We start from the raw sequence: 24,133 nt of genomic DNA, 5'->3' as shown, positions 1-24,133 counted from the left end.
GGCCCAGATCTTCCACATATCTCCTGTGCAGGAGCTGAAAGCAGGAAAGCAGAGCTGAGGTTCTGCATCATGGGGGCTGCCGGGGCGCACTGAGGTGGGATCCTGACCCAGGGGTGGGCAGGCACTGGCCAGCGGGTACCTGCATGTTCACAGCTGCCCTCACTGTCTTCCTGCCCTTTTTCATCCGCTCCTTGGAAGGACAGGACAAGACAGTCTGGCAGCACACTGCCAGCAGCTTGTGATTTTCCTCCCGCCTCAGAGGTGGCCTCAGCTTGCTGGCCAGAGGAAAAAGGAAGAGAAAACACAAAGGAGATTTACTGTCTCCAGAGTGGCTCAAACCACATCTGGGTTCCTCCTAATCGAGGGCCCCAAATCCAACACCCCCGCCCATGCCAGCGAGCACTGCCTTCAGCGCCAGCAATTCCTGCCTCCTCCCAGGCAGCAGGCAAACCCCTGCCCCCAGGTTAAGGAATCCCGGGGGCTCCCTTCCTGTGGGAGACACCCGACATGGGGGACACCCTCCCACTCCACAGCCCCAGCAGCTCCCGGCCCCATGCTCAAGGCCACTGGGGCTGCCCCAGCCAGCTGGGATGGGGCACACTGGGAGTCCCCACAGCCCGGGGAACAGACCTCACCTCAACTCCTCCAGGGCCTGGAACACTCCATACACCAGGGAGTCCCAGGGCTCCCCCTTGATCCAGTCCTGCAAGTCCCAGAGAGAGAATCACAGAGTTGGCAGGGGCACGGGACGGCCCTCCCGCCTCCCCTGGGGACACGTTCTGCTGCCAGGCCTGGGCAGACACTGCCCCGTCACCCCCACACATCCCCAAAGGCACCACAGGAGGGCCCCTGCTCCCCAACCACAGCCACCCAGCACCAGCACTCAAGAGCCCCACCAGCTCCGGACACAGCTCCAGGAGCTCACGTGAAGCCCAGAGACCATCGTGCCTCTGGGGTAAGGAGTCCGATGGCACAGCCCAAAACTCCCCCGTGCGACCGCCCCGGCTACAGGCACTCACCAGCAAGGTCCACGTTGCCTCCTGCTTTAAGGACAGCTCAAAGCTGCCGCAGTTGCCCACAGCCTGGATGGCACAGCTGACCTCGGTGATGCTCTGCACCAGGGCGAGCTTGAGCTGCAAGTCCTGAGGCCAAAGAGAGCAAAGCACCCCTTCAACTCTTTGAAGGGCTGAGAGGTGGAAGAAGAGCATGGGCAGGGGAAACCCATGGGGGGCTGGATCTGGATGTTGAGGACAAACCCTTCCTTGGGAGATCTTTAGAAAGGGACTGTCCACCTCAGTGCACCCCAGCCCCAAGGGGCTGGAGCTGGGACACCCAGGCATCCCTGCCCTGTGTGCCCCATGCTCCTACCCTCTGTTTAGCTCTGGAGAGCCGCAGGATGTTGCCCACGATTTCTTTATCCACGCGGGTGAGCAGCTGCTCCTTGGGGGCACGCAGCGCAATGCCGCTGTAGGTGCGCATCAGAGCAGCACGAATGGCCTGGGCGCTCTCCATCTTCTGCCACTGCTGGACCTGTGTCAACAGAGATGCCCTGAGAGGTCAGCCCCGGGACTCTGGCAGGCTCCTGCGGCAGGCCCTGCCCTGCACCCTCACCAGCTCCTTGTTTCCCTGGGCACCTCCCAGCAGCTCCCCAAGCCACTCCTCGAGCTGCGAGTTCCAAGGCCAGAAGTTGTTCCCATCCCACAGCTTGGGATCTCGCATGGGGATGGGGACGAGGGGCAGCCAGCATCGCACACACTGCTGGCTCTTTTACCACTGATTTGAGAGGTCGAGGAGCTGCCTGGAACCTTTCTGTGGAAAGGTATCTGACAGAGCCTGTCACGGTCCTGCTCAGACACGCAGCCCGTGCTCGTCAGGGGTGCAGATGAGCCCACTCTGCTCACCTCCCCAGGCCAGGCTGCACCGCTCTCTCTGTAGGGCCCTGCCCTGCCCTGAAAGGCTTCCCCACAGCCCCCAGGTGGGGAGCAGAGCCAGTGAGACTTCACCAGGCTCCTGCTCTTGGCCCTCAGCTTTGGGGAAGGGTCAGAGTGTCACACCGTGCCCACCCCCTTGTCGCCAGCTCCTGCTGAAGTTAAGTCAGGGGCAAGGTGGCTGCAAGCAAGCAACCGCTGCAGCTGCCCCAGCTGGGTGGCTCTGATCCACCCGGTGTCAAACCCCCTCCTCTCCAAAGACACCTCAGGGGCCCCAATGTCAGGACGTCCCCTCTGAAACAGAGGTCTCGGCTAGCTCTTACACGAATGCTTATCTCAAGGCAGCTGCCACAACTTGGCTGCTGCAGGTGTAGAAGTGAAAGAAGGCCAAAAAAGGAAAGCCAAACAGGGAAACCCTGGATCCTTTACCTTCCAGCCCATGGAAGTCTGATAAAACCAGCCTCTGGTGAAAGCGGTGGAGAACATGTTCACCGTGTCCAAGACCAGATGGAAGTGGCTCTCAGCCGTGTGGGACACAACAGAAATCATTCCCTGCAACCACAGAGAAACAGGGAGTTGGCTCCAGCCCAGGCACTCGGCCATGGCCAGCAACAACGGCCAGGCAGGACATTGCGGCAAGGGGGAAATGGCAGCATGGGGGAAATCGAGGTCTGGAGCAGCCCTGCCTCTCCCCCAGGAACAGGCAGGGGATGCGCAGGACATGAACATCACCTCACCTGGGCTTCAGACAGCTGCACAGGGTTTGTCTCCTGCAGGAACCTCAGCACCTGCCCTTGGACGTGTCTGAGATCCTGACAAGCTGCCAGCACTGTCCCAAGGGCCTTGTACAGGAAAAGCTGCAAGAGAAGAGGCCACGTCCGAGATGTGGTCACGGCCCGACCTGTCAGGAAAGGTCTGGCCCCAGACAGACCCGACCACCCCTGGTGGTAGCCAGCCACTGGAGTAGCCCAGGGAGGCGCATTTTGGGGGCAAGAGAAGGGGAAGCAATGAAAACCGCCTGCGTGGGCAGAGCCCCAGCCCTGGCGCGGGGCAGGAGACACACCTTCTCCCAGGAGCCGGGGGCAGAGCTGCCCAGCTGCTGGCTCAGCTCCTGGCTCAGGCCCATGGTCCAGGCCCTGTCCTCGATGGGCTCCAGCGACGCTCGCAGGAACTGTGGGGAACAGAGAGGAAGCGAGTGTTCCCCTGCCCTTGGCCAGGATGCTTTCTACGCTCGCATGTCCCGGGACACTGCTGAGGGGAGCTACTGGGAACGGCAGACTCTTCCCCTGCCCCACCCAGCCCTCTTTTCACCAGCCTCCCTCTTCCCCTAACACCTCAGGCGAGACCCTCCCGGCATGCCAGACATAGAGGAGGAGGCAGTGCTAAGGCGTGTGCCACAGCGATAGAGGGCATTAGCCATCAGCCGTGGCACGTGCGCAGACAGCAGCTCCTCTGAGCGGGCAGGCACCTACTGCGGGGGGAGGCACAGGGCACTCAGGAGGTGCCCCCACCTCCTGCTGCCTACACAGGCAGCCCCGAGCTTCCTCCCACAACTTTGTCTGTTCCCTCTTCTCCCCCTCTATTTGTGACACCCCCCAAGGATGCTGTACCTTGAGCACACGATGCTCCCACTCTGCAGAGTCCAGGGACCTCTTGGTTTTCCCTAGAAAGCAAGAGGAAGCAAAAGCCCTCGCTGCTATTTAAGCTCACACCAAAGACGAGCCCTGTGGTCTCCTCTGCGGTCAGACCTCCCAACATTCCCAGGCCATCAGGCTAGAAAGGGCCTACAAGCACCTACACCAAAGCCCTTGTGAGGCCAAAGACACAGGAGGGATCCCAGGAACATTTGTCAGGGCCACTGATTTGCAGCTCTTCTCCCAGGCTATTGCCAAGGACAGCTGCTGCAAACCTGGCCTGGCCTGGCAACTTGGTTCTCCAAAGCCAGGGGCTGCACCCCCTCCAGGAGCACCAGTCCTGTCCCTCCCCCAAACACCGTCCCGGCCAGGACATGGGGGTGCCGCCAAGACCTGCCCTCCAAAAGGACATCAACAGCCCCATCCATCCCCTGGGCCAAATCGACACTGGGGGACGGCTGCCCCCAGCCTCAGCTTTGGCTCCCTGGAAGGGGAAAGGCTGCAGAGCAAGTGCTGGGGAACTGGGGACAATTCTCCTCCGTCACGCTGGGAAGCTGCATTTTCCTGACCCCCTTCCCTCCCCCCAGCCTCTCCCTCCCCACCCGCACTTTACCTTCCAAGTACTGCAGCAGGAGGGGGATCTCGGTAGTCCACACCACCCCCAAGGCTCGGTGTATCCTGCCATGCAGGGCCTGCAGCAGCTGCAAGGCAGCGACTGCACGTTCGCCGCTCTTGTGAGGAGCTGCTGCCACCACCTAGGCGAGGGCAGGAGAGAAGGGTCACTCCTGCCACCAGAGCTGCAGTTTTTCCCGGGAGGGAGGGAGGGAGCTCGATGCCGCTCCTGCACCCGGGCTGCTGCTAGCCCCAAGAAAGGAGTGGGATACCGGACAGGCCCAGGCAGTCTCAGGCACACTGCCTCCTCCTTGGGGGATCCCGGCACGGGCCTCAACAGCATCTCTGCCCTGGGCTCCCCCACCACCCCTGGCCAGAAAAGCTCTTTCCCCCGGGCCCCACTACTCACCAGCAGTCGAGCCAGCAGGGCCTGGGGAGCCGGCAGCCGGGCTGTGGGGAGGAAGAAAGGCTGGGTGAGCCAACAAGCCCCCTCCGTGCCCTGCCCATCGCGCCTCCGATGCCCCGCACAGGGCTGAGGGCTGAGAGCAGCTGTGCTGCCACGGCGCTGACCCGGGAGAAATCCCCAGGGCTGCCCAGCACGGGACGAAGGCAGCTCCAGCATGGCCAGGAACAAGCCCCGGCTCGCCAGGAGAGTGCTGCGAGCAGGAGAGGCAGGCCTCTGCGCTGGGCAAGGGGCAATGCAGGGCAGAGCCCCTCGTGCCCAGCAGCAGAGCCTGGCTCCGCCCTTTGGTTCTCCCAGGCTTCTGCTGAGGGCTGGCAGGGTGCATGTAGACACAGACTGGCCAAGCCCCTGGCTGAACCCATTAGCTTCTACCTCGCTCCTGGGAGTCCACGGCGTCAGGCTCCTCCTCGTCTTCTTCACACCCTGCGCTCTCCCGTCTCTCAACTAGGGCTCGGAGACAGCGGGAGAGCGGGATCAGCATGCCGCTGTACTGGGCTGGCACTACGTACTGCAGCAGCCTCGGCCACAGGAGCTGCAGAGAAGAACCAGACAATTCACCACATCAGCATTTCTATTCAGCTCAAAGACAAAAGTGACAGTCTGCGGTTCCCTGAGCCTTGTGTGCTTCAGCACATGTGAGGGGAGAGGTTCACAGCATGGGGAAGCATGAAGAAAAATGTCCTGAAGGCAAGAAGTGGCCACAGCAGCAGGGCACAGGGTGACTTACTTTGGTCATCCCTCTCAGAGAGACGTCCAGCGAGCCCAGGATATCCACACACAGGGCTCGAAGAGCTCCTTCCTCCGGTGTTACCCAGGCAAAAAGGCCTCCTGCCACCTGTAAGACAGAGTTGGCAAAACCCCTGTTACTCTCAGCTCCTGACCGACAAGGCTCAGGCATGGCCTCACCAGTGCTCCTGCGCCAACCTCCCAGGAGCACTGACCTCCAGAAGGAGGACAAGAATGGCCAGACCCAGCTCGGGAACCACTTCCCAGACCCTGGGAAGGACTAGGAAGCCTGGGAGCAGAAAGAGACACTGCTTGTCTGCACGGTCCCCCAGGGCCCAAATGCTGCTGTCGTGCCATGGTGAGGAACGTGCCCTTCAGCAGGGCTGTGCTCGATGCCAGCCCTGGCAGCAGCACGCCCAGCCCGACAGATGTGGAGGAGAAGCTGGCTCTTTCCTTTGCCCTGCTCCCAAAGCAGAGCCTCCCCGAGCCCTGGAGCAAAGCAACACCCACAGATCCCCTGGTTGGAGGGAGGCTCTAGCCAGAGGGAAGGTCCTCAGCAAGTCAGCAAAAGGCTCAGCCATGCCCATCCTTCATCTCCTGGGCACCCAGCTGGAAACACTCACCAAAGGGACTGCCAGACGGCCTGTCCCCTTGCCAGAAGGGATGCGGGTCCCCAGACTGCTATTGGATGGGCAGGGCATGCTTTGGAGGGCCAGAGTATGAGAACACCACAGAAAGATCCTCTAGCCAGGCCCATCTGGCTGCAGTGGCTGTGTTTTGCTGATTGTCTGTGAGCACTTAAGGATGGAGGATGTCCTGTCCCTAGAAGACCCCTCCCTTTGCAAGGCAGCTTTGCTGAAGGTGTCTGTGGGCACAGCTCAGCCTGTGGGGTGCGCAGGCAGCCCCACAGTCCCAGGTGGCACGCCCGGGTGCAAACCCTCATCATTCACTGACGTCTCCACCAACATCAGCACACACACACACAGGAGGAACAGCCATTTGCAGGTCATTCCAATGGCAGCGCCGGCGCTGATGGCCCTGCAGCGTGGAGCTCTCCATGCTCAAGGATGCCTGCAGAAGCTCTCAGCACAGGCCAGGCACTGCTGGAAGCCCCAGGTGTCCCGCTCTGCCCTTACCAGTCTGCCTGAGGTCCGGCTGAACTCGCTGAAGATGTGCCCCACCACATCCCATGCCCAGCAGCTCTGGGAGCCGGAGCTGAGCAGCTCCCGGATGAACTCCAGAACTGCCCTCCGCACCTGCCAGGGGAGAGCGTGGTTACGGTCCTCCTGTTCAAAATCCAAAGGGAAGCCGCCTTTGCTTGGGGGCAGCCTCTGTGGCTCGCGGAGAGATGACAAGCGCATGGCAGAAGCTTTCGCTCCTGCCATCAGGGCTGGGCTTTAGCACCAGGCTGGACGGGCATTTGCCCCACAGAGCACAGCGACCTCCCCGCTCCACTCTGCCAGCTCTCCCCAGGGAAGAGCCATCACCCACTGCCTGGGCAATGCGCTGGCACTTCCCCAGGCACCCCAGCTCTGCCCTGAGGGAAAGGCTTCCTCTGCCTCCCCTGGTGGCACTGTCCCTTCCCAAACCAGCTCACCTGGGCACTGGGGTCGTTGCACACTGACCCCATGGCCTCCATCACCTGGGGCAGCTTCTCTCTCACTGCAGGTGCTGGAAGAGATATGGAGAGGTGTGCATTGAGGCAGAGCCCCAATGGCAGAAGCTTCCAAGTTTTTCGCACACCAACGGGACAGAAAAGCGGGGCCTGACTCTGACTTCACAGGAGGCAGCAGTGTAGCCAGAGCGACTCCATTTCTAGAGGCACAGCTGTTTTATAGGGACTGAAAGCTATGGTAATATGGTAACACAGAGCACGTGAGAAATGACTTGGGTACAAGCAGCTCCTGTGCACCAGCCCACCCGCCCACCCACCAGCCTGCCCGTGTTACTGAGCTTGGAGCATCATCCCTGGTGTGCCACCATTTCTAACTGCCAGAGGAGAGCTCGAGCCCTGTCGCAGGGCGTCAGCTCGGCTGGGGGACCCGCTCTTTGCAGCTCCTTTTGGGTGCAGGTGCACCGCTTTCAGCCCGTTCCTGCTCTCAGCCCAGCAGCCCCAACCCCTGCCTTCTGTCCCTGGCCCATGGCACTGACCGTCAGAGTGGGCCAGCGCTCCCAGCAGGCCCAGGGCTGCCACGCGACCGGCCTTGCTCCCACCGCTCTCCGGGGAGTGCAGAAACATGCCCGTCTCCTCAGGGCATATTCGTGCTGCAGGGAAGAAATCGCATTCTGCACTAGCAGGCAGCTGCCTCTGACTGCCGAGGACAGGGAGAGAGCCGCCACAGCACGACGGGGGATCGCCCAGTCTCCTCTCCTTACCCTGCAGCGCGATGCAGCGGGGAAGTTCTGCCTTAGGGGCCAGGCCAGGCTCTTTGGTCACGTCAGGGAGCTGTGGGAACAAGGTCTGTTTTAAAGAAATCTGCATCAGCATTGAGGGGGACTGAAAAGAAAGGGTGCTCTCTGCCCTCCTCTCCCAGAGTCCTGCTGCGACTTGGCTGAGAGGGAAATCACTGTGGGAACAGGGCTGCCCCTCAGGCCCATTCCGAACAGCCAGGACCAGGCCTCCTGCAGCCTTAAGGAACCTACGTGGCACCTGTCTCACAAATCCTGCCATGTTCCTGGCCTGCAGGAAGGTCTGTGAGACAACGGGGGAGGAAGAGGAGGCTAAAGCTACCTAAAGGCACATCTGGGAGAAGGGGAGTCCCTAACAGCAGCTCCCAGGGAAAACCACAAACCCTCCTGGATGGGGCTTCTTGTTTGCCCTCCCCTCAGAGCAGCATCGGCAGGGTCTCTTTCCTCTGAACAGAGCCCGCTGTTGACAACTCCGTTTCCCGGCACTTCCCACTCATCAGACCTCAGCCCTCACTGGACGGGACTGGACACGGCCCTGGGCATTAGGGCAAAGCTCTTCCCACACACAGAGCCCTACAGAGATGGCAATGCCTCCCTTCCTGAGAAGACGAGCCCCGGGGACTCTTGCCTCCCTTCTGGCCCCTCCCCGCATTTCTCTTTTCTTGCCCAAAGAGTGCGGGGAAGTCTCAGGCCTCCTCTGCTCTCCCCCTCCCTGTTCCTTCTCTAAGGCCTTCCCAGCTCCTCCTGGCACCCCACAGCTCCCCAGTGCCTCGTGGCACTCGCGCAGACCCACCCCAGCAGCCACGCCGGGCCCTGCGCAACACCTCACCTTGTTGACCCGGGAGGTGTCTCGGACCTCCTGAGATTGGTGCAGCAGCCAGAGGAGCTGCTCCCAGGCATGCTCGCGGTGCTGCTCCTCACGCAGCAGGACCTCCATCATGGCAGCCACCGCCCTGAGCACAGCCTGCTTGTCCTGAAGAGGGAAGGGAGAGGCTCTGCTTGGAGGGCTGAAGGTCTGCCTAGCACTCAGCATCGCCTGCACACCAGTCTGCCCTTCCCACTGGGAGGGGTTTCCCTTTCCCTTCTGCCCTGCAGCAGAAGGGCTCACTCCAGAGGAGAGAGAGCAGTTCCCCACGCTCGCACCCCAGCCCTCCCTGCAGAAAGGCCCCAGGACTCGGCTGCTTCCTGCCAGAGAGCCTCCAGCCCCAGGCACAGTGACAGCAGGCTCCCGGCCTGGGATGCTTTCTCATTCAGACCGCTCCCTCCCCTCACCCCTCTGCTCGCACCCCACCAGCCACAGACAGACCCACCAACGTGGACATCCCCGCTGTGGCCCCAGGCGTGGAAAGCAGCACTTCTTACCTCTTCTTCCTCGCAGCCCAGCCAATTTACCAGCGCGTAACGGAAGACTGGGTAAATGTCTTCACAGAGCTGCGCTTCCCCGTTGCGAGGGAAGGGGCATTGCTCCCGGCTGCCGAAGTATGTATTGACCCCTTTTGACCATTGCTCCAGAACTGCACCAGGAGAAAGGGAAGGGCAGCACGTGAGAGTCTGCAGCAGGGACGGTACCTTGCACCCTCACCCAAGCCTGCTCTAAGGATGGTCCCAGGCTCGGCAGGGCTCAGCCCAGGACCAGATCTGCATCTGAGGCCAAGCTGTGCCCTTGAGGTGTCTGGTTTCAAACACCCCACCGTTTCTCTCCTCCTCCCCATCCTTTTCCTCCTCAATGGCCTGTTCCCCTCCAGTATTTCCCAGGGGAAACAGGGGAACAGAAGCCATGGGAAGGCACTCAGGAGTTCCCCTGTGCAGCACCGTCACGTCCTACCCACAGAAACCTCCGGGGCTTCTCCCGCTCCTTCTGCACACTCACAGTGGTTTGGGATCGCCAAGGCCTGACCTCACTGTGGGCTGACACCTGCCATGTTCCCTCTGAGATCACATGGAGGCATCAAAGGCCACCCCAGCCCCTGACCCTGGGACCCCAGCTAAGGAGGGGACACTCACCACTGCAGACGGCGCGCAGGATCCGGCCGCTCCCCACCCGGCTCAGCATGGCACGCAGGGCAAGCAGCGTCATTCCCACGAAGGGGATGCACCGCAGGGCTGCAGAGAAGGCAGGGACAGAGGGACCGAGAGGGTCAGTGAGAGACACGGGAGACCGGGGTCGATCCCTGGCAAGGCTGGGGCTGCTGGGCCATGTGGGACATGCCAGAGGGTGTGGGGAGGGCTGCCTTCCCCAAGGGGGACACAGGAAAGCCCTTTAGGGAAATGGGGAGGACAGTGTGGGGCAGAGACCCTGCGGGTTTGTCTCCAGTGGGTTCCCACCCTCCAGGAACCAGGACTGGGCTAGTAAGGCAGAGCTGCCGGCCAGCCCTGGCACAGAGCAAGGAGGCATGGCGACTTCATAGCCCCCCAGTTCAACACAGAGCCTTCAGGAAGGGGGAGGGTGCTTTCTCCCCGTTATCACAGACCCCTACCCAAACCAAGAGGCCCAGGGTGCCGTACCGTAGCTGCGGGCCATTTTGCCCAAGGTGAGGAGCACAGTCTCATCAGGGACCTTCCCCATGGCCTTCAGGTGGCTCTGGAGCTCAGACATGACAAAGTGGAAGCGGGAGCGGGCCAGAGCCACCAGGACGTCGCTAGCAGCCATCTTCACATCATCTGTCACACCCTGAAAAAGTGCCACAAGTTAAACACTCCCGAGAAAAAGGCTGAGGCACTCGGACAGGCTGAACGCCCCTGCCTCCCCTGCAAGACCCCACGGGGCAGTTTGCTCAGGCCGGGCGCCTGCTGCCTCTTGTACCCTGGGGTAGGCGAGCAGCTCCCCAGTGAGATGAGGGAGGCTTTTCCCTAGCACAGCCCTGTGCTGCTGCCTTCTCTCCCTCTCTGCAGAGATGCCAGGAACAAACTGTCACAGACTCAAGGACCCCCTGGGGCCTCTCCACGGGGCTGCTGGGTTCCCAGGGCTGTTCCTCAAGTGAGCTTGAACCCAGCTCTCGCTCAGTTAGAAACAGCCCCGCGTCCACCTCTCTGCACTACTCTCTGCATCTCCTCTTCAAATTCCCTATAAGGAGGAGTCCCCTTCGGACCTCCACTGGGTCTGAATAGTTGAGGAACATCTCTGTGCTGCTCTGGATTTCCCCAAAAACCAGGGCCAGAGACAGGCTGCTTTGGCGGCCTTGAAAGAGAACAAGCTCACCTGGGCTGCTCGCATGTCACTGGACACCTCTGCTATCAGGCGGTTCACGACACCGCTCTGCAAACTGCCATCGTCTCCTTGCAAGAAGCTCTCCAGCTCCCGGTATGTCTCCACTCGGTCACCCTGGGGACAGACCACACATAGGAGTGATGGGACTTGCTTTGCCCTCGTTGCCAGGGACCCACGAGAGAGACCTACTGCCCCCCAAATCATCTCTCTGCCATGGGCACGAGGTACGAGCTGCAGGCATCGGTCAGGACAGCCATGGGGAACGGCAAGATCTTCCACGGCACCTCTGACACTACCAGAGAGCCAGACAGGGAGGTTGATTCCACCAGGGTAAAAGGCCATGCGGGAGCCTACGAAGTCGTTCCTGAGGATGGGGGATGGTGGAGGTCAGACGGACAGTGCCAGGCGAGGAAGGGGAAGATGTGGGAATGAGACCAGTCCCTGAGGAGGGGGAGCCATGAACTCCCTGCACCTTGGGGCACAGTGTCGCTCCCCTCGCACAGGCAGGAGCCCAGGCGCTGGGACAGTTCTGGAACCAAAGCTAAAGTGGGGCCTTGAGCACTTGGGCAAAGGTGCTGGAGAGATGCTGGGATTTATGCCAGAGGCTTTGCCTTGTCCAGGAGAGCACTGCAAGCTCCCAGGGAAAGGAGGGAGGGAGCAGTGGCATTAGTCCAGCTGGAGCGGCAGGATCGGCGCTTGGGGACGAAGCGCCTGCAGGAGGGCAGAGGTGCCATCAGGCGAGATCCCCCTCTGCCACGGCACCTGGGGAAGTCAAGGGCTTGGAGGGGAGCCCTCGAGCCCCCTTGTCTCACCTCATGGTCTTGCAGCCGCTTTAGCAGAGAAGCCCCACTAGCCACAAAGGTAGTGACGGCTTCAGGGACAGCCTTCTTTGCCCTGCCTCCATCCTCAGGATGTGCAGGTCTGGACTGAGAACCAAAGCACGGGCAGAGAGCTGGAAGAAAAGAAAGAAATGGTTTTGCTGGCTGCAGGGCTTTGCACCAGGGAGGGGAGAGGATCTTCCCAGCCTCTCCCAGCACTAACAGCCCGTGCTGGGCTGTACTGGCAAGAGGGCAGTCAGTGGGACGAGGGAAGGGAGTCTTCCCCTCACTGCGGCACTGGGAAGACCGCACTGGGAATACCACACTGGGGGACTGGATCCATTCTGGGCTCCTCAGTGACAGAATGGCAGCAATGCGCTAGAGCGAGTCCAGCACGGGGGCCCCGAGCTGGGCGGGACATGGACATGGGGCCCTGCAAGGAGGCGTTGGGAGGGCTGGGGCTGGGCAGCCCCGACAAGAGTCGGCCGGGCCAGGTCGTCTTTGAGCAGTCCCCAGCTGCCCCACGGAGGGCAGGGAGAGGATGGAGCCAGAGCCCCCTCGGAGGTGCCTGGCAGCAGGATGAGAGGTGACGGCGACGCAGGCCCCAGCAGGCAGCAGCCCCCAGCCCCCCACCACCGCCTCACCTCTGAGTGCTCTCATCCTCCTCAGGGCAGCAGGATCCCCCAGATGGACGCACTGCTCTCTCTGGGTCCTCCTCCTGCGAATGCCATGAGAAACTGGGGCAGCACCAGCCCCTTGGGAAGATATAGAGCCTGGCCATTGTGACACCCGTGCGGGGCGCGGCGCCTCACAGAGGGCTGCTGTGACACAGGGACACGTGCTGGGGACACGCCGCGGGGCGGGGACCAGACACGGAGCACCCTGCGGATCTCCACAGGCCCTGAAATGCAGGATTTCCCCATTCTCCATCACTTGAACTCACTCATGGTCCTCGAGCAGTTCTAGCAAGGACTTTCTCCCAAGAGCCCTTCCCAGCCCCGTCCCCGATCCACGTCCCCCTCCAGGGACCCGAGGCCACCGGAGCACTTTGTGCCACCGCTCACAGCCGCACGGCGTTACTCAGCCATCTGGCAAAGCCTCGCTGGCACCCAGGGCCTGAGAGCATCAGGCCACAAGCCTCCAGTAAACATGCACGGCAAAGTTTTTCCCCATTTTCCCATTTTCAGCCCAGAACAGCAGCGCTGATGGGGGGCTCCAGCCCAGCCTGTCTGGGCCCTCGGGGCACAGCTGCTCCTGGCCCATCCCGCCCTGCGGGCCGTGCTGGGCCTTCTCAGGGGAAGGCGCGGGCCCTCGCCCTGAGGCCTCGCAGCACGAACAGGCGGAAGGTGCCCAGCCCAGCCCCAGTCGGGCGCCCTCCTGCTCCCTCCCTCAGTGCCAGTGTCACCGAAATCGGGAATGAAACCCCTTCACACTGGTCTATTAAAGAGCAGGCATTACTTCATTCGGCGCCGGGTGCATGGGGGATCTCTCCAGCCAGCATGCACCCCGGGCTGAAATCATGACAGGGATTTAAAACAGGTAACAATGTTAGTTACGCCTACTGCTCCTACCCCTTAACTAACTATTGGTTAGTACCTTTCTTACTTCATCTTACAGATACAGTTCCAATTCCCTACGCATGCCCAGAGGGGAGGGGGCTTATTTGGGTTGGGGGCGTTTTCTAGCTAGGAGGTGTGAGTTTCACACGACAATGAGGCAGGTCAGCCTTAAAACAGTTTTGGCACTCTCTTCTATTTTCCTAGATTTCGACCTTGTGGTAATCCTCACCGTTAGTTAGTGGAGACAGTTTTTAACTGTAATTTTATGTCTAAATACCAGGTGCACGCATTACAAAGTATCTTCTTCAGTCTGGGTTGGAAAGGGCAGAGCCAGCCATCAGAGGGATCCCTCCCTCTCCAGCCAGGTCCCCCACAAAAAGCCAATTCAGGTGCCCAGCAAGCCCCTCTCCCTCGTCAGGGAGCTCCAGTCCAACGCCAGGCTCTAAAACCTGCTTCTGTCTCTCGTGGAGTGTCAGAGAAGTCCCCTCTTCCCCGCCCCGGGCTGGCCCTGCAGCCGGGGGAAGCACCTTCCCTGTTTGGAGGTACTTACCAGGGCGGCTGCCTCTGCAGCTCTTGCTGCTGCCTGTTGGTCTCAGTGACGTGCTTGAATATGTCCCAGCCTGCTTGATGCGGCTCCAGCCTTTCCAGGACCCGGACCGCTCCTGGAGAAAGGTGGCTGCAACAGCAGGGAAAAGTCATCCCTCAGCTTCTGCTGGAGACCCCTTCTGCCTCCACGCCCGTCCGGCCTCTGCACCCACCCACTCCTCCGTCCACCCGCACTTTCGCCCCGTGGTGAGTTTTAGGCCTTGGCTGTGGGGGGACCCTGGTCATGCCCATGTTAGGAGGAATTAGGTACACTTGCTTACTCTTTTATTACATGAGCAACGAATCACACACACACATAGTCACAGAATCACCAAGGTTGGAAAAGACCTGTAAGATCATCAAGTCCAACCATCAACAAAAAAAAACCCCAAAACAAACAAACAAAAAAACCCAACACACATCACACACCGCCATGCCCATTAAGCCATGTCCCGCAATGCCACGTCCACACGTTCCTTGAACACCTCCAGTGAGGGTGACTCCACCACTTCCTTGGGCAGTTTATTCCAGTGTGTCACCACTCTCTCAGTAAAGACATTTTTCCTAATGTAGATGAACAGCAGAAACGCTGTGGAGAAAAGCACTTCTTCAAATCTGTTATAAAGCTGTTATCTTCAAAAGCTACACACTTATTGGGAAGAGTTGAAGAGATGATTTAAAGGGAATATGTGAAGGAGAAAAAATAGTCTGTCAAGACTTACACCTCCTGTGCTTTCTGCTGATTGTTGTATAGTGTGCAGCACTACATCAGTGATGACACCATGACACTGTGGTGCACTGTGCTGCAACTGGGGAAGAGCAGTCCCTGGGCACTGCAGACGGTTTTCCTATGCAGGATTATTACTGTGTTTGGATATGGTTATGTGAGGAGGGAAAGAAATACCGGTTCAGTGTGGTACAGCCAGGGAGGGAGGGAAAAGGAACGAGGATCAGGGCAGGTCGCTCATGTGGGGATGAGGCAGTGGTTTGTTTGGGGGCTTAAAGATCTCTTCTGAGATGGAGATGGGGCTGTGTGTGCTGGAGACTGAGCTGAGGGATTCCTGTGAGTAGGGGGGGCAACTGATCGCAGTGTGAATCTTGGCTGCATTGGAATTGAGTCTGGTGGTTTCCTGCATCAACAACCTTTTCTGCTGTCTTCTGGAGGTAAGAGCCAATTGAGGTGGAATCTCACTGTGACTGTTGGTGCTGAAGTTCTCATCATAGCCTAGTCGGAGAGCTCTGGAGGAGACAGGGGAAGTGTCTTCTTCCAAAAGTTTGGCAGCTTACTGATTTGCTTCCTCACAGTTTATATGGTACACAGGGCAGGCAGGAGACCATCTGATGCCTCAAGGCTTTTATGCACGACCAGGTGAAAGCCTTGTCCGGTGTCCGGAGACAACTTCACACAGCCACAGCTCCGGCCGCGTGACGTGTGCCCAGATATCTCGGGACAGTTGCTGGAATGGGGAGGGAAAATGGTGGTGGAAGTTTCCTGCTCTCTAGTAAATCCTTGTTATCGTCACATTGCTTGTTTTGCTTTTTCCCCTACTGTACGTTTCCTGGTACCACCACCATCATACACTTTTTCTGGGACTTACAAAATACTTTCCTTCTGTTTGTCCACGCCTGTGAGACTTCAGCTGCTCTGCCCTGTTGCACGGCTTATTTTGCTTCTCTCTGATCGTGCCTCTTAACTTATCTCTGAGGGCTTGATGCGCTTCCGTATTTTTTCCTCTTTGTCTTTCTCTGCATCTGTGGGGTTTTTTTATTTTTATTATTTTACACTCCTGTGCAGTGGACACCTTTCTTCCCTTCCCTCTGAATGAGCTGGGGCACTTCCTTGTCCCTGTCTGTGCCATTCCCCGCTCTCCTTGGGTAAACGGAGTCTCTGTGGCCTCCCAAGTCCTCACGTTCCTTTGGTGGCTCTTGGGGCCTTAAGTTTCACCGAAAGCCTTTCTCTTGCTGGCAGTGTGTGGTTTCAGATGCATCTTTCCCTTTCTTGTCACTCCTCTGCCCCATCAGAAAGAAGGGTCACATAGATGTTTGGACAAGGTTCTGGAGCAAGTGTTTTCTCATGGTTATTCCTCAGAGCGCCCTCAGTCACGAGGCATTCCCATCACCCTCTTCTTCAGAGCTGGCCTGGTCTCAGACATTGATTGCAACTTTCTTTGCTCCTTAGTTTGGGTGCAAAACACCGCTGGGTACAAAAGAGAGGATGCTGCTCCCGGCAAGAGCTGTTGGTATCAAAGTCCCTTGCATGATGATAGATGCTGTGAAGGGTCTGTGTACTCCCTGTGTCCTGCCTCAACCCATGTACACGGTGGTAGAAGTCCTGCCTTTTGCTGCTCTTGAGCTTTTGACTGTTAGTGGCCTCTCAGTGGAGTCTTTCTTCTGAGTCCCACTCTTTGTTTTACAACGGGTCTGCACTTGCACACTCCTGTCCTGGCTTGTGGGGTAGCTGCTGATCCTCTCTCATTGCAGCTGTGAGCAGGTGCTGGAGCCTTTTACTGGAAGAGCAGAAATGGATGGAGTGGAGCGATTCAAGACCGTCTTGGGTGGCCTAGAGAGTGGAAAAAAAATTGATTTGGCAATAAAAACTGGCAATCTAACTTGGTTTTTTAGCTGCATGCAGTTTGACTGTCTGCAGGGGTAAATTCACCCCCACGCACGTTTAAGCAGTCATGCTTACAAGAAAAGCCAAGAAAGAAATCACCTTCATCAGGGGGAAGCATTCCTGCCTTTCTGTGAAATTTTATCCTTCAGACAGGTAAAAAAAAGACCCCTTCCTTATACATTGTAAGGTCTTTATTGCACTTGATTTTAACCACACACATTTATTTCAACTCAGACTAACGTCTTCATTTGCCAAATTATAAAGACTGAGGATTTCGGTGCCACAAAAATCTTACTTAGCATCTGTATGGAAGCTCAGGCTGAACTAGCAAGTTACTCTCAAAACTCAGGGAAGGTTGTTTGCTTTTAGTTTGCATAGTAGATACCTGTATAAAAAGTCTTCTATGGGTAGGTATTTCCCGCAGCAAAAAATAGAAATTAAAAAGGAAAAAGAAAAACAACCTAAAAAAATCTAAAAAATACCCAGAACATTTGATGAACTTTATTCTTTGACTAATAGCTGTTGCTATAACTAAGATCGCGAGATGTTGTTTCCAAAAGTTTCAGACATTTTTCAGTACAGTTAGCTAAGTTTCATTAATCTGAGATTTGTTTATTTGTTTTGCAGCAGGTTTTATACTAATGTGTGTCTTTAAGAAAATTTCCAGGTTTTCTGTTTGGAAGGAATTGGGATTTGTACAGTCGCATAGGAAGGAACTGCAATGAAATTACTTCAGAAAGAATTGGTAAGTGGTTGTCATCCTCAGGCCTGGAGGTACTGAAAAACCAGCGCATCCTCTGCAATGTTAATTAGCTATCAATAATAAGCATAAAACTCATTTGTACAGAGGTGATTAAACCTGGCTGCGTACAGAAGCGTGCTGTGTTCCCAACAGCGGCCCCGCCACTGACTTCAGTCCTCCACCAAACTCCTTTTTTCTTCTCCACCGCAATAAAACTAGCCTTTCCTGTACTGCTGTAACCTTAGTTCCCCCTTACGGCACATCCATTTCTCCCACCCAGAGAATAACCCGTTTCCCTCCATACGCCGTGGTCTCCCTACTGCAATAGGTGCTGGGGCCCAGAAGGTACCATAAAGGGGCAGTTCCCAATTCCCCAAACAATAAATGCAAATAACTGCTGGACAGCAATACACCACGGAAGGTGGTATGAAAGTTATTTTACTGCAGCCGCTACAGTACGTCACCGTACGATGCTGAGCTAGAACACTGCAAGGGAATGGGAAATGGCTTGGAGAAAAACTCTTGTGATTGCCCCTAGAGCTTCAGCAAGAAAGGCAAAGATGAAAGGTGAGTTTTAAAAAGCACCTGCCATTTTTGACATAACTATCAGTCTGATGCAAAACACAATTTTTCACTGCCAACTGGAAACTCTTCAAGTGATTCTGGATTCCAAGTAAGATGTACCTTCCGTCAAGATATATTGAGGATTTGATGAGTTTACTGTATAGCCACAATTCTTCAGATTATGATGGTTTATATTGCTTTGCGTATGTGAAAGTCAATGAACTTTTTTGTCCCTTGCATGAAGTAGTCAAAACCTTTCTCCTTGTAAAAAAAATAAAATAAAATAAAAAAGGTTGTTGAAGTGATCAGAAAAGACTCTGCTCAGTTTTAAATATAGAATATACAATGGCCTAAACTCTGCAATAAAAAAATACTGTAACTCTTGATTTCCATGACAGTAGAGCCAAACCGTTCACTTCGCCTTACCATCAAAAGTCAGCAGTTTCCACAGTTTCAAAACTATGTGTTGCAGGACGCACGCAGTGCTCTTCAGGGAGGACTCGCTCCCTGACTGATCGAGCAAGGCTTTTAACCAGCAGGATTACAATTCCACCTCTTAAAAGTTCAGTTTTCTTCCCCTGAATCCAAACTCATCTAACTAAAGAGGTCTTTCTTGCTAACAACAGCTTGAGGGCTTCTGAGGGCGCTTCCTGCTCCTCAATGTCTTTTTTTACCCCCCTCGACCACACTGTTCTGAGCAGAATTTTTTTATTTTTCTTTTTTAGCCTTTTGTCTACCCATCTCCTTGAGTCTCTGCTCAACAGGGCAGCTGAGCCCACAGACTTTGTCAGGTCCCTGCTGACACAACTCCTAAGGATACTGAGGATAATTAGTACAAAAATAAATGCTTTTCATGTAAAAAGATACTTCAGTGGTGCATTAATAAGCGATGTCTCACAATGCAGCTACGTGTTTAAAGTGTTGAATCTTGAATTGGTACAAAGAAAGCCTCTGAGGTGTCATGGAGTATATTAGTGTTCATGTGGACTGATAATTACCCCATGGAACCTGATAATGAATCTGTTCGTTGCAAAACTAGTCCAGCAACTGATTAAATAAACCTAATCTACATTCTACTGCTAATTGGCTTTTCTTCTTTGCATGATGATGGAAAAAATTCAGTATAGAAATGGACAAAACCTTCACAAAGTGAGCATGCCAGGAACAGACCGAAGGGGAAAGAGGGAGGAGAAATTTTCTTTCCAATGTTATGAGACATTCACGAGGTTGTCTTTTTTTAACTCCATTTGATGACTTGCACATCCTGATAATAAATGCTAATTTATTGAAGGCTTCCTGAGACAATGGGGAAAAAAAAAAAATACTTACCAGATTTGATCAGACACAGAAACACTAAGGTAAATATAAAACTATGTAACAACAACAAAAGAAGAACCCAAACAACAAACACCACAGGTTTTCTTGGAAACCGGAATTTATCTAACAACAGTAAATTCATTCCCAGAGAGAAAGTAAGATGGCGACAACTAGGGAACGCACACAGAAGCATACGGAGCAATTACCAGACACAGGAGTTCATACATGCATCCTTTCATCTAGCAAAGACATGGGACATGGTTTTTCCTGTTGTTATAAGGCAATATATTTGGTTTGTGACACTTGAATTTTTGAAAGGTTTATGCTAGCTCATTGGAAGACAATACTGAAGCTGTGCTTTGCATTCCCCTAACGGAAATGAAGTGAAAGGATTTGCACATGTATTATGAGACAGAACTTTGAACAATGACTTTGAACGCTGTCTTATCGTGGGCTTTGGTGACTTTTTTGCAAGATAATAATTTTTGCAATGATTATTAGAGGACTCAAAACTCAGTAGATTTATTTCTTTTCCCTCCTGGTCTGGGAACTTGTAAAGCAGTTTACTCCACCACTGTCACGGGCACTGAATCGGACTCAACAGGTAGCACTTCACAAGCAAATTTCTGCCCAGGGAAGCAATACCTAATCTAAGGTGCAGATCACAGGCTGTTAACTTAGCTCTGTGTCCGCGCTTCAGCAGCGGTGAGGCAGTTTAGCCCACACTTACCACTCACCTACCGCAGGATTAAGCATTCAGAATAGCTCACGTGCTGCAAAAACATCCAAAGTTTGTTTACTCTGAACTACGAGTTTCTGCCTCCTCTACAAAGTTGCAGAAGCACCTCACAAGCATTTGATACCAGAGGCACTGATGTTTATATGACCTTAGCTGTGATCCTAGACCTAATAAGGCCATGATAGCAATCAATTACAGTAGCTCATTGGTGGCACTGCAAAAGTGACACTCACAAAACCAGGCAACCACCAATGAAGATCGTCGCACCTTGTGGCAAAGCTCGGTCGGTTACAGGCAGCACCCAGCTGACCGAGAAGGGACTCTCACAACATTTCACCCTATATGCACACCCAGAGAGGACCATGAGATGACCTTTGGCTCTGCTTGGAAGACCTGCAGCTTCGGGGGAATTTACACTGTCTGTGCAAATGGCAGAACTGCAAAACAGGTTTTTACAAGTGTATAAACTGTAATTATACAGCACTGTGCCCAGCCTGGAGCAGATTTAATAATATTATTAATACTGCCATGAGTCAGACCAACTCTCAGAGGGCATAGTGTAAACCTTGATATTGTTCTTCAGGAAAATAAATTGCTTCTCTGGTAACAAAGAGATCCATTAATTTTGCCGGCCTTTTCCATCTCTGCACACCAAAGACCATAAACAAAGCTCACACTGTACGGATTCTTCATTGCCAATCTATCCAACTGCTTTAGAGCGTCGAAGGGAAAGAAGCTTGGAAAGGAAATATGATTCTGACCTCAGTAAATTCATGGATAGATGCCAGCTAAAGGTAAGTAATTGCGCAAGACTGAACAAAAATATTATTCTTACCAGTTACATGAAATGCTTTACTTTAGGGGTCAGCTGAGTAGATGTCTTGCCCTGTAAAGCAGGACTTCTTTTTCAAGCTACTGCTTCTGAATAATTCATACTTCAACTTTGTTCTAGAGTCATTAATATTCCTTCTCATGTTCATTGAAAAATTAAAAAGCAAATTAAAAAAAAAAAAGATGGTATTGGACTAAAAATAGTCCTTTGGCCTATGTAGTGGCTACCATCAAAAAACCCTCAGCAATCAGCATTCTGTTCCTTTTGCTACACACACTGGAGGTTCAACACCTACAGTGCAGTAAATTTTGATCTTTAAAAAAACCAAAACAACTGGTGCGAGTCACTTCAGACAAATCATTCTGAGGAGCGTATTGGCTACTATCAGCTTGTATATAACCTGACATCATAGTTAAAGTCTTACAGCATCACGGACTCAGATGGGTCTCGTCTATGTGGTGCAATGCAGCCGTTTCACATCACGCAGAAGGCTCCAACCTATCTCTGAACGAGGTCCTCTGCCCAGGCTGCTTTGTCAGATCAGAGCATCACAGGAGTCCACTGCCAGCCCCTGGCTAGTCCAGATGCTCAGGCTTCTCTGCACTTTATCACACTGCTTTTTGCAGCACAAATGTACTACATTTATTTACTAGCTGAATCTTTTTAGGTACCATCTATATCTTCTAAAGGAATCATCATTTACAAGTCAGGTAAATATTTGAGGTACCAAGGTAAAACTTTGAGTTCAAACATCCTTCTTCCACTTCAGTTTATCAAAATTGCTACAGCACTCCAAATAGATAAACAGCAAAGAGCCGGTAGTTTATCAACAGAACCGGTTTCTCATTTCATAGATCAGATTTCTCAAAGTGCAGTTTGACACAAAAAAGCCAAAAAGCAAACACAAAAAGCCGACACCTGAACAGATTGTAGCTTATGAAGTTAAACGAATACATTTGGCAACTCAGCACCTAAATCACTAGTCAGATTTTTCCTAGCCTAGACACGCTCCTTGGCAGACACTGCTTTGTCTCCCAGCACAGCGTATGTGCCTGACGAAGGGCAGGAACACATACAGAGCTGGATTCCTTTCATCTGTGAGAGCTGTATCAGGAAAATTCTATGATCTGCATTATACCTTAAGATAACCAGACAAAAACCAAGGTAACGACCAAACAGTGGTTATTAATAATTTCTGCCTCACTGCCTCTGTACTGGGCACTCCATCAGATCTGTGCAGATACAATGGGGTCATACTCTTGTCACCCTGCATAGTTTGGGTGCCCTAGTAACCCTGATGAGGCCGCATACTCAGCTGGACAGTAACTTGTGGTAGCCCAGTTTCCTTAAAATGACACTAAGCCCAAGCCAAATTAATGTAAAATTTAAAGAAAAGCATTTATTCACAAAGTCAAAAACAAACAACACAGTTACAAAGGGTTATCAAATGCCAACATGTAGAAGTGCAAAAAAAGAAGTGTAAGTCAATATAACAAGGTTAAATATGGAACATCTCTCCCCTTCCCTTTCACAGCTGATTTGCTGCTGTTACAAGCTGAATATCAAGGCTCCAGTCTTGCTACACCTTACAAATCAGGCTGCAGCTGTTAGGAAGTGATTCTCCAGTAGAGAGAAATCACCTCTGTTGGAGGTGCACGTGCCCTGCAAGACCCAGTCTTCTCCCAGAAGTTTCCCAAAGGGTCCAGACAGACTTATACCACCTCCCCGAAGCTTGTTCCAGCCCTCCCTTATCCAGAAGGCACACTAATCACACACCTTGATTACAATAAGCCCTGTCTTACCTCCTTGAGATTGCACTGGTTATTAAACCAGAGCCTGTACTGTTAACCTGTGCAGAAGCAATTGATCAACTGCTGTATATTAGACACAATTTCAGCTGGTCCTAAAATGAATAAAACAACTGTGGGAGATTCTGAAACTCGCTAAGAGTATCATCTGAATCAACCAAGCACAGTGGCAGCAGTGCTTGGTGACCCTGCTCAAGCATATTTGCAGCGGGACCCTGAGGCCAGACAAAGCAGGAAACCGTAACGTGCAGGTTGGCAAAAGACTACGAGGCACAGGACGGCAAGGATGAGTAAGGCAGAGAGGATGAGTAAGGCAGAGAGGATGAGTAAGGCAGAGAGGATAGCAAGAACCTCCACACTTAGAGCCTAAACCTCCCCTGTCTCCTGGTTGGAGGAAGCAGAACAGAGAGCGTGTCCTGCAATGAACAAGGGAAGTCATGATCTTAATGTCAATACTCAATGTTCTCTTAATGTCAATGTCAATCCGGAGGGGTAATACCTAGTGATTCAATTGGTTCTCCCTTTTCTTATTCTGAAATACATGAATCAAAGGTCATATATCAATATCAGTCAGGAAATTAATTCTTCTGCTTCACCCACCACAGAGACACACATCTCCATTATACCAAGCAGCAGTTCTCCTGTAAGGAAGGGGAGTTGGCACCATCTTTCATCAAGAAATTATAAAGCTCTCAGCTGCCCCTTTTTGTGATTCACTGTGCATGTTCCAGTGTGAAATGAGCCTCACGCTGACCTTTATCCCTACCCTAACTGACGCATTAACCGATCTACTTAGTGCAAGCATTTACATGAGAAAAAACATTGCTCTTTAGTGCCTCTTGATTGAAACCAGACCGTAGCAACACACAATCTTTTCAGGGACTAGTGACTAATGCTTCCTCTTCCAAAAAATCTTTCTCCTAAGGTCTGTAACAAGCCTGAATGGAATAATGTGTCAAGTCCCTTCTCAAAGGTGCTTCTTCAGGGTATTTCGAGAGCAAAACACGGACACATCAGGAAAAGCAATTCCACAATTTACCAAATTTCAGAGAGACTCAGCCCTTGTAGGAAACAAGCAGTTTGCCACTGTATCAAAGCTAGAACTGCACCATCTATTCCTACATACCTCTTACCACGGTTTTCTTTTGTTTAGCACATAAAATGTGGCATAAAGCGTACGTGACCTTTCTAGTTACAGTTCTCAACTGTGTCCACAGAAAAAGACGACAGTCGCTTGCAAAATAAACGTATAAAAATAAAATGTATTTTATAACTATATATATGCATTTTACAATATATATAATATAATAATGGATTTTATATACATTTTTATATCTATTAAAAATATATATATCATAAAAATAACATAAAAAATAAACATATAAAACTCGCAAAAAATCAAGAGGACTTACAGGATCAGTCAGTTCTGGCAAGCTCGCTTCGTAGGTGAGAGGTCTACAGTCACAAGTATTATTCACCAAGACACAGGGAAGAAACATTGGTCCCACATCGTCCCCATCGAGCACATCTACTGTCAGGCTGGTTGTACTTGTCCTTCGCTCATTAAGATTCTGT

General features: G+C 53.5%; 1 protein-coding gene across 1 annotated transcript; it reads right to left on the bottom strand.

The window, feature by feature from the left end:
• Window position 1: 1 nt before the first annotated feature.
• Window positions 2-23,998, bottom strand: LOC132321164 (maestro heat-like repeat-containing protein family member 2B; the record flags this gene model as incomplete). The annotated part of the gene is made up of 27 exons (XM_059834746.1): window positions 23,971-23,998; window positions 14,665-16,502; window positions 13,908-14,033; window positions 12,443-12,516; window positions 11,793-11,932; window positions 10,972-11,094; window positions 10,278-10,443; window positions 9,777-9,875; window positions 9,135-9,286; window positions 8,602-8,745; window positions 7,740-7,809; window positions 7,515-7,628; window positions 6,961-7,034; window positions 6,500-6,619; window positions 5,365-5,472; window positions 5,010-5,169; window positions 4,584-4,624; window positions 4,176-4,317; window positions 3,539-3,591; window positions 2,992-3,099; window positions 2,666-2,785; window positions 2,358-2,480; window positions 1,369-1,530; window positions 1,020-1,142; window positions 636-703; window positions 140-275; window positions 2-34 (listed from the first exon to the last, which is right to left on the bottom strand). Coding segments are annotated over exons 4-27 (2,595 nt in total), but the record flags the coding sequence as incomplete, so codon positions are not given.
• Between the last annotated feature and the right edge of the window lie 135 nt (window positions 23,999-24,133).

Source organism: Gavia stellata, unplaced genomic scaffold (genome assembly GCF_030936135.1).
Source record: "Gavia stellata isolate bGavSte3 unplaced genomic scaffold, bGavSte3.hap2 HAP2_SCAFFOLD_131, whole genome shotgun sequence".
In the NCBI taxonomy this organism is placed as follows: domain Eukaryota; kingdom Metazoa; phylum Chordata; class Aves; order Gaviiformes; family Gaviidae; genus Gavia; species Gavia stellata.
Note: the sequence above shows the minus strand (reverse complement) of the source record. Positions and strands in the feature narration are given on the sequence as shown.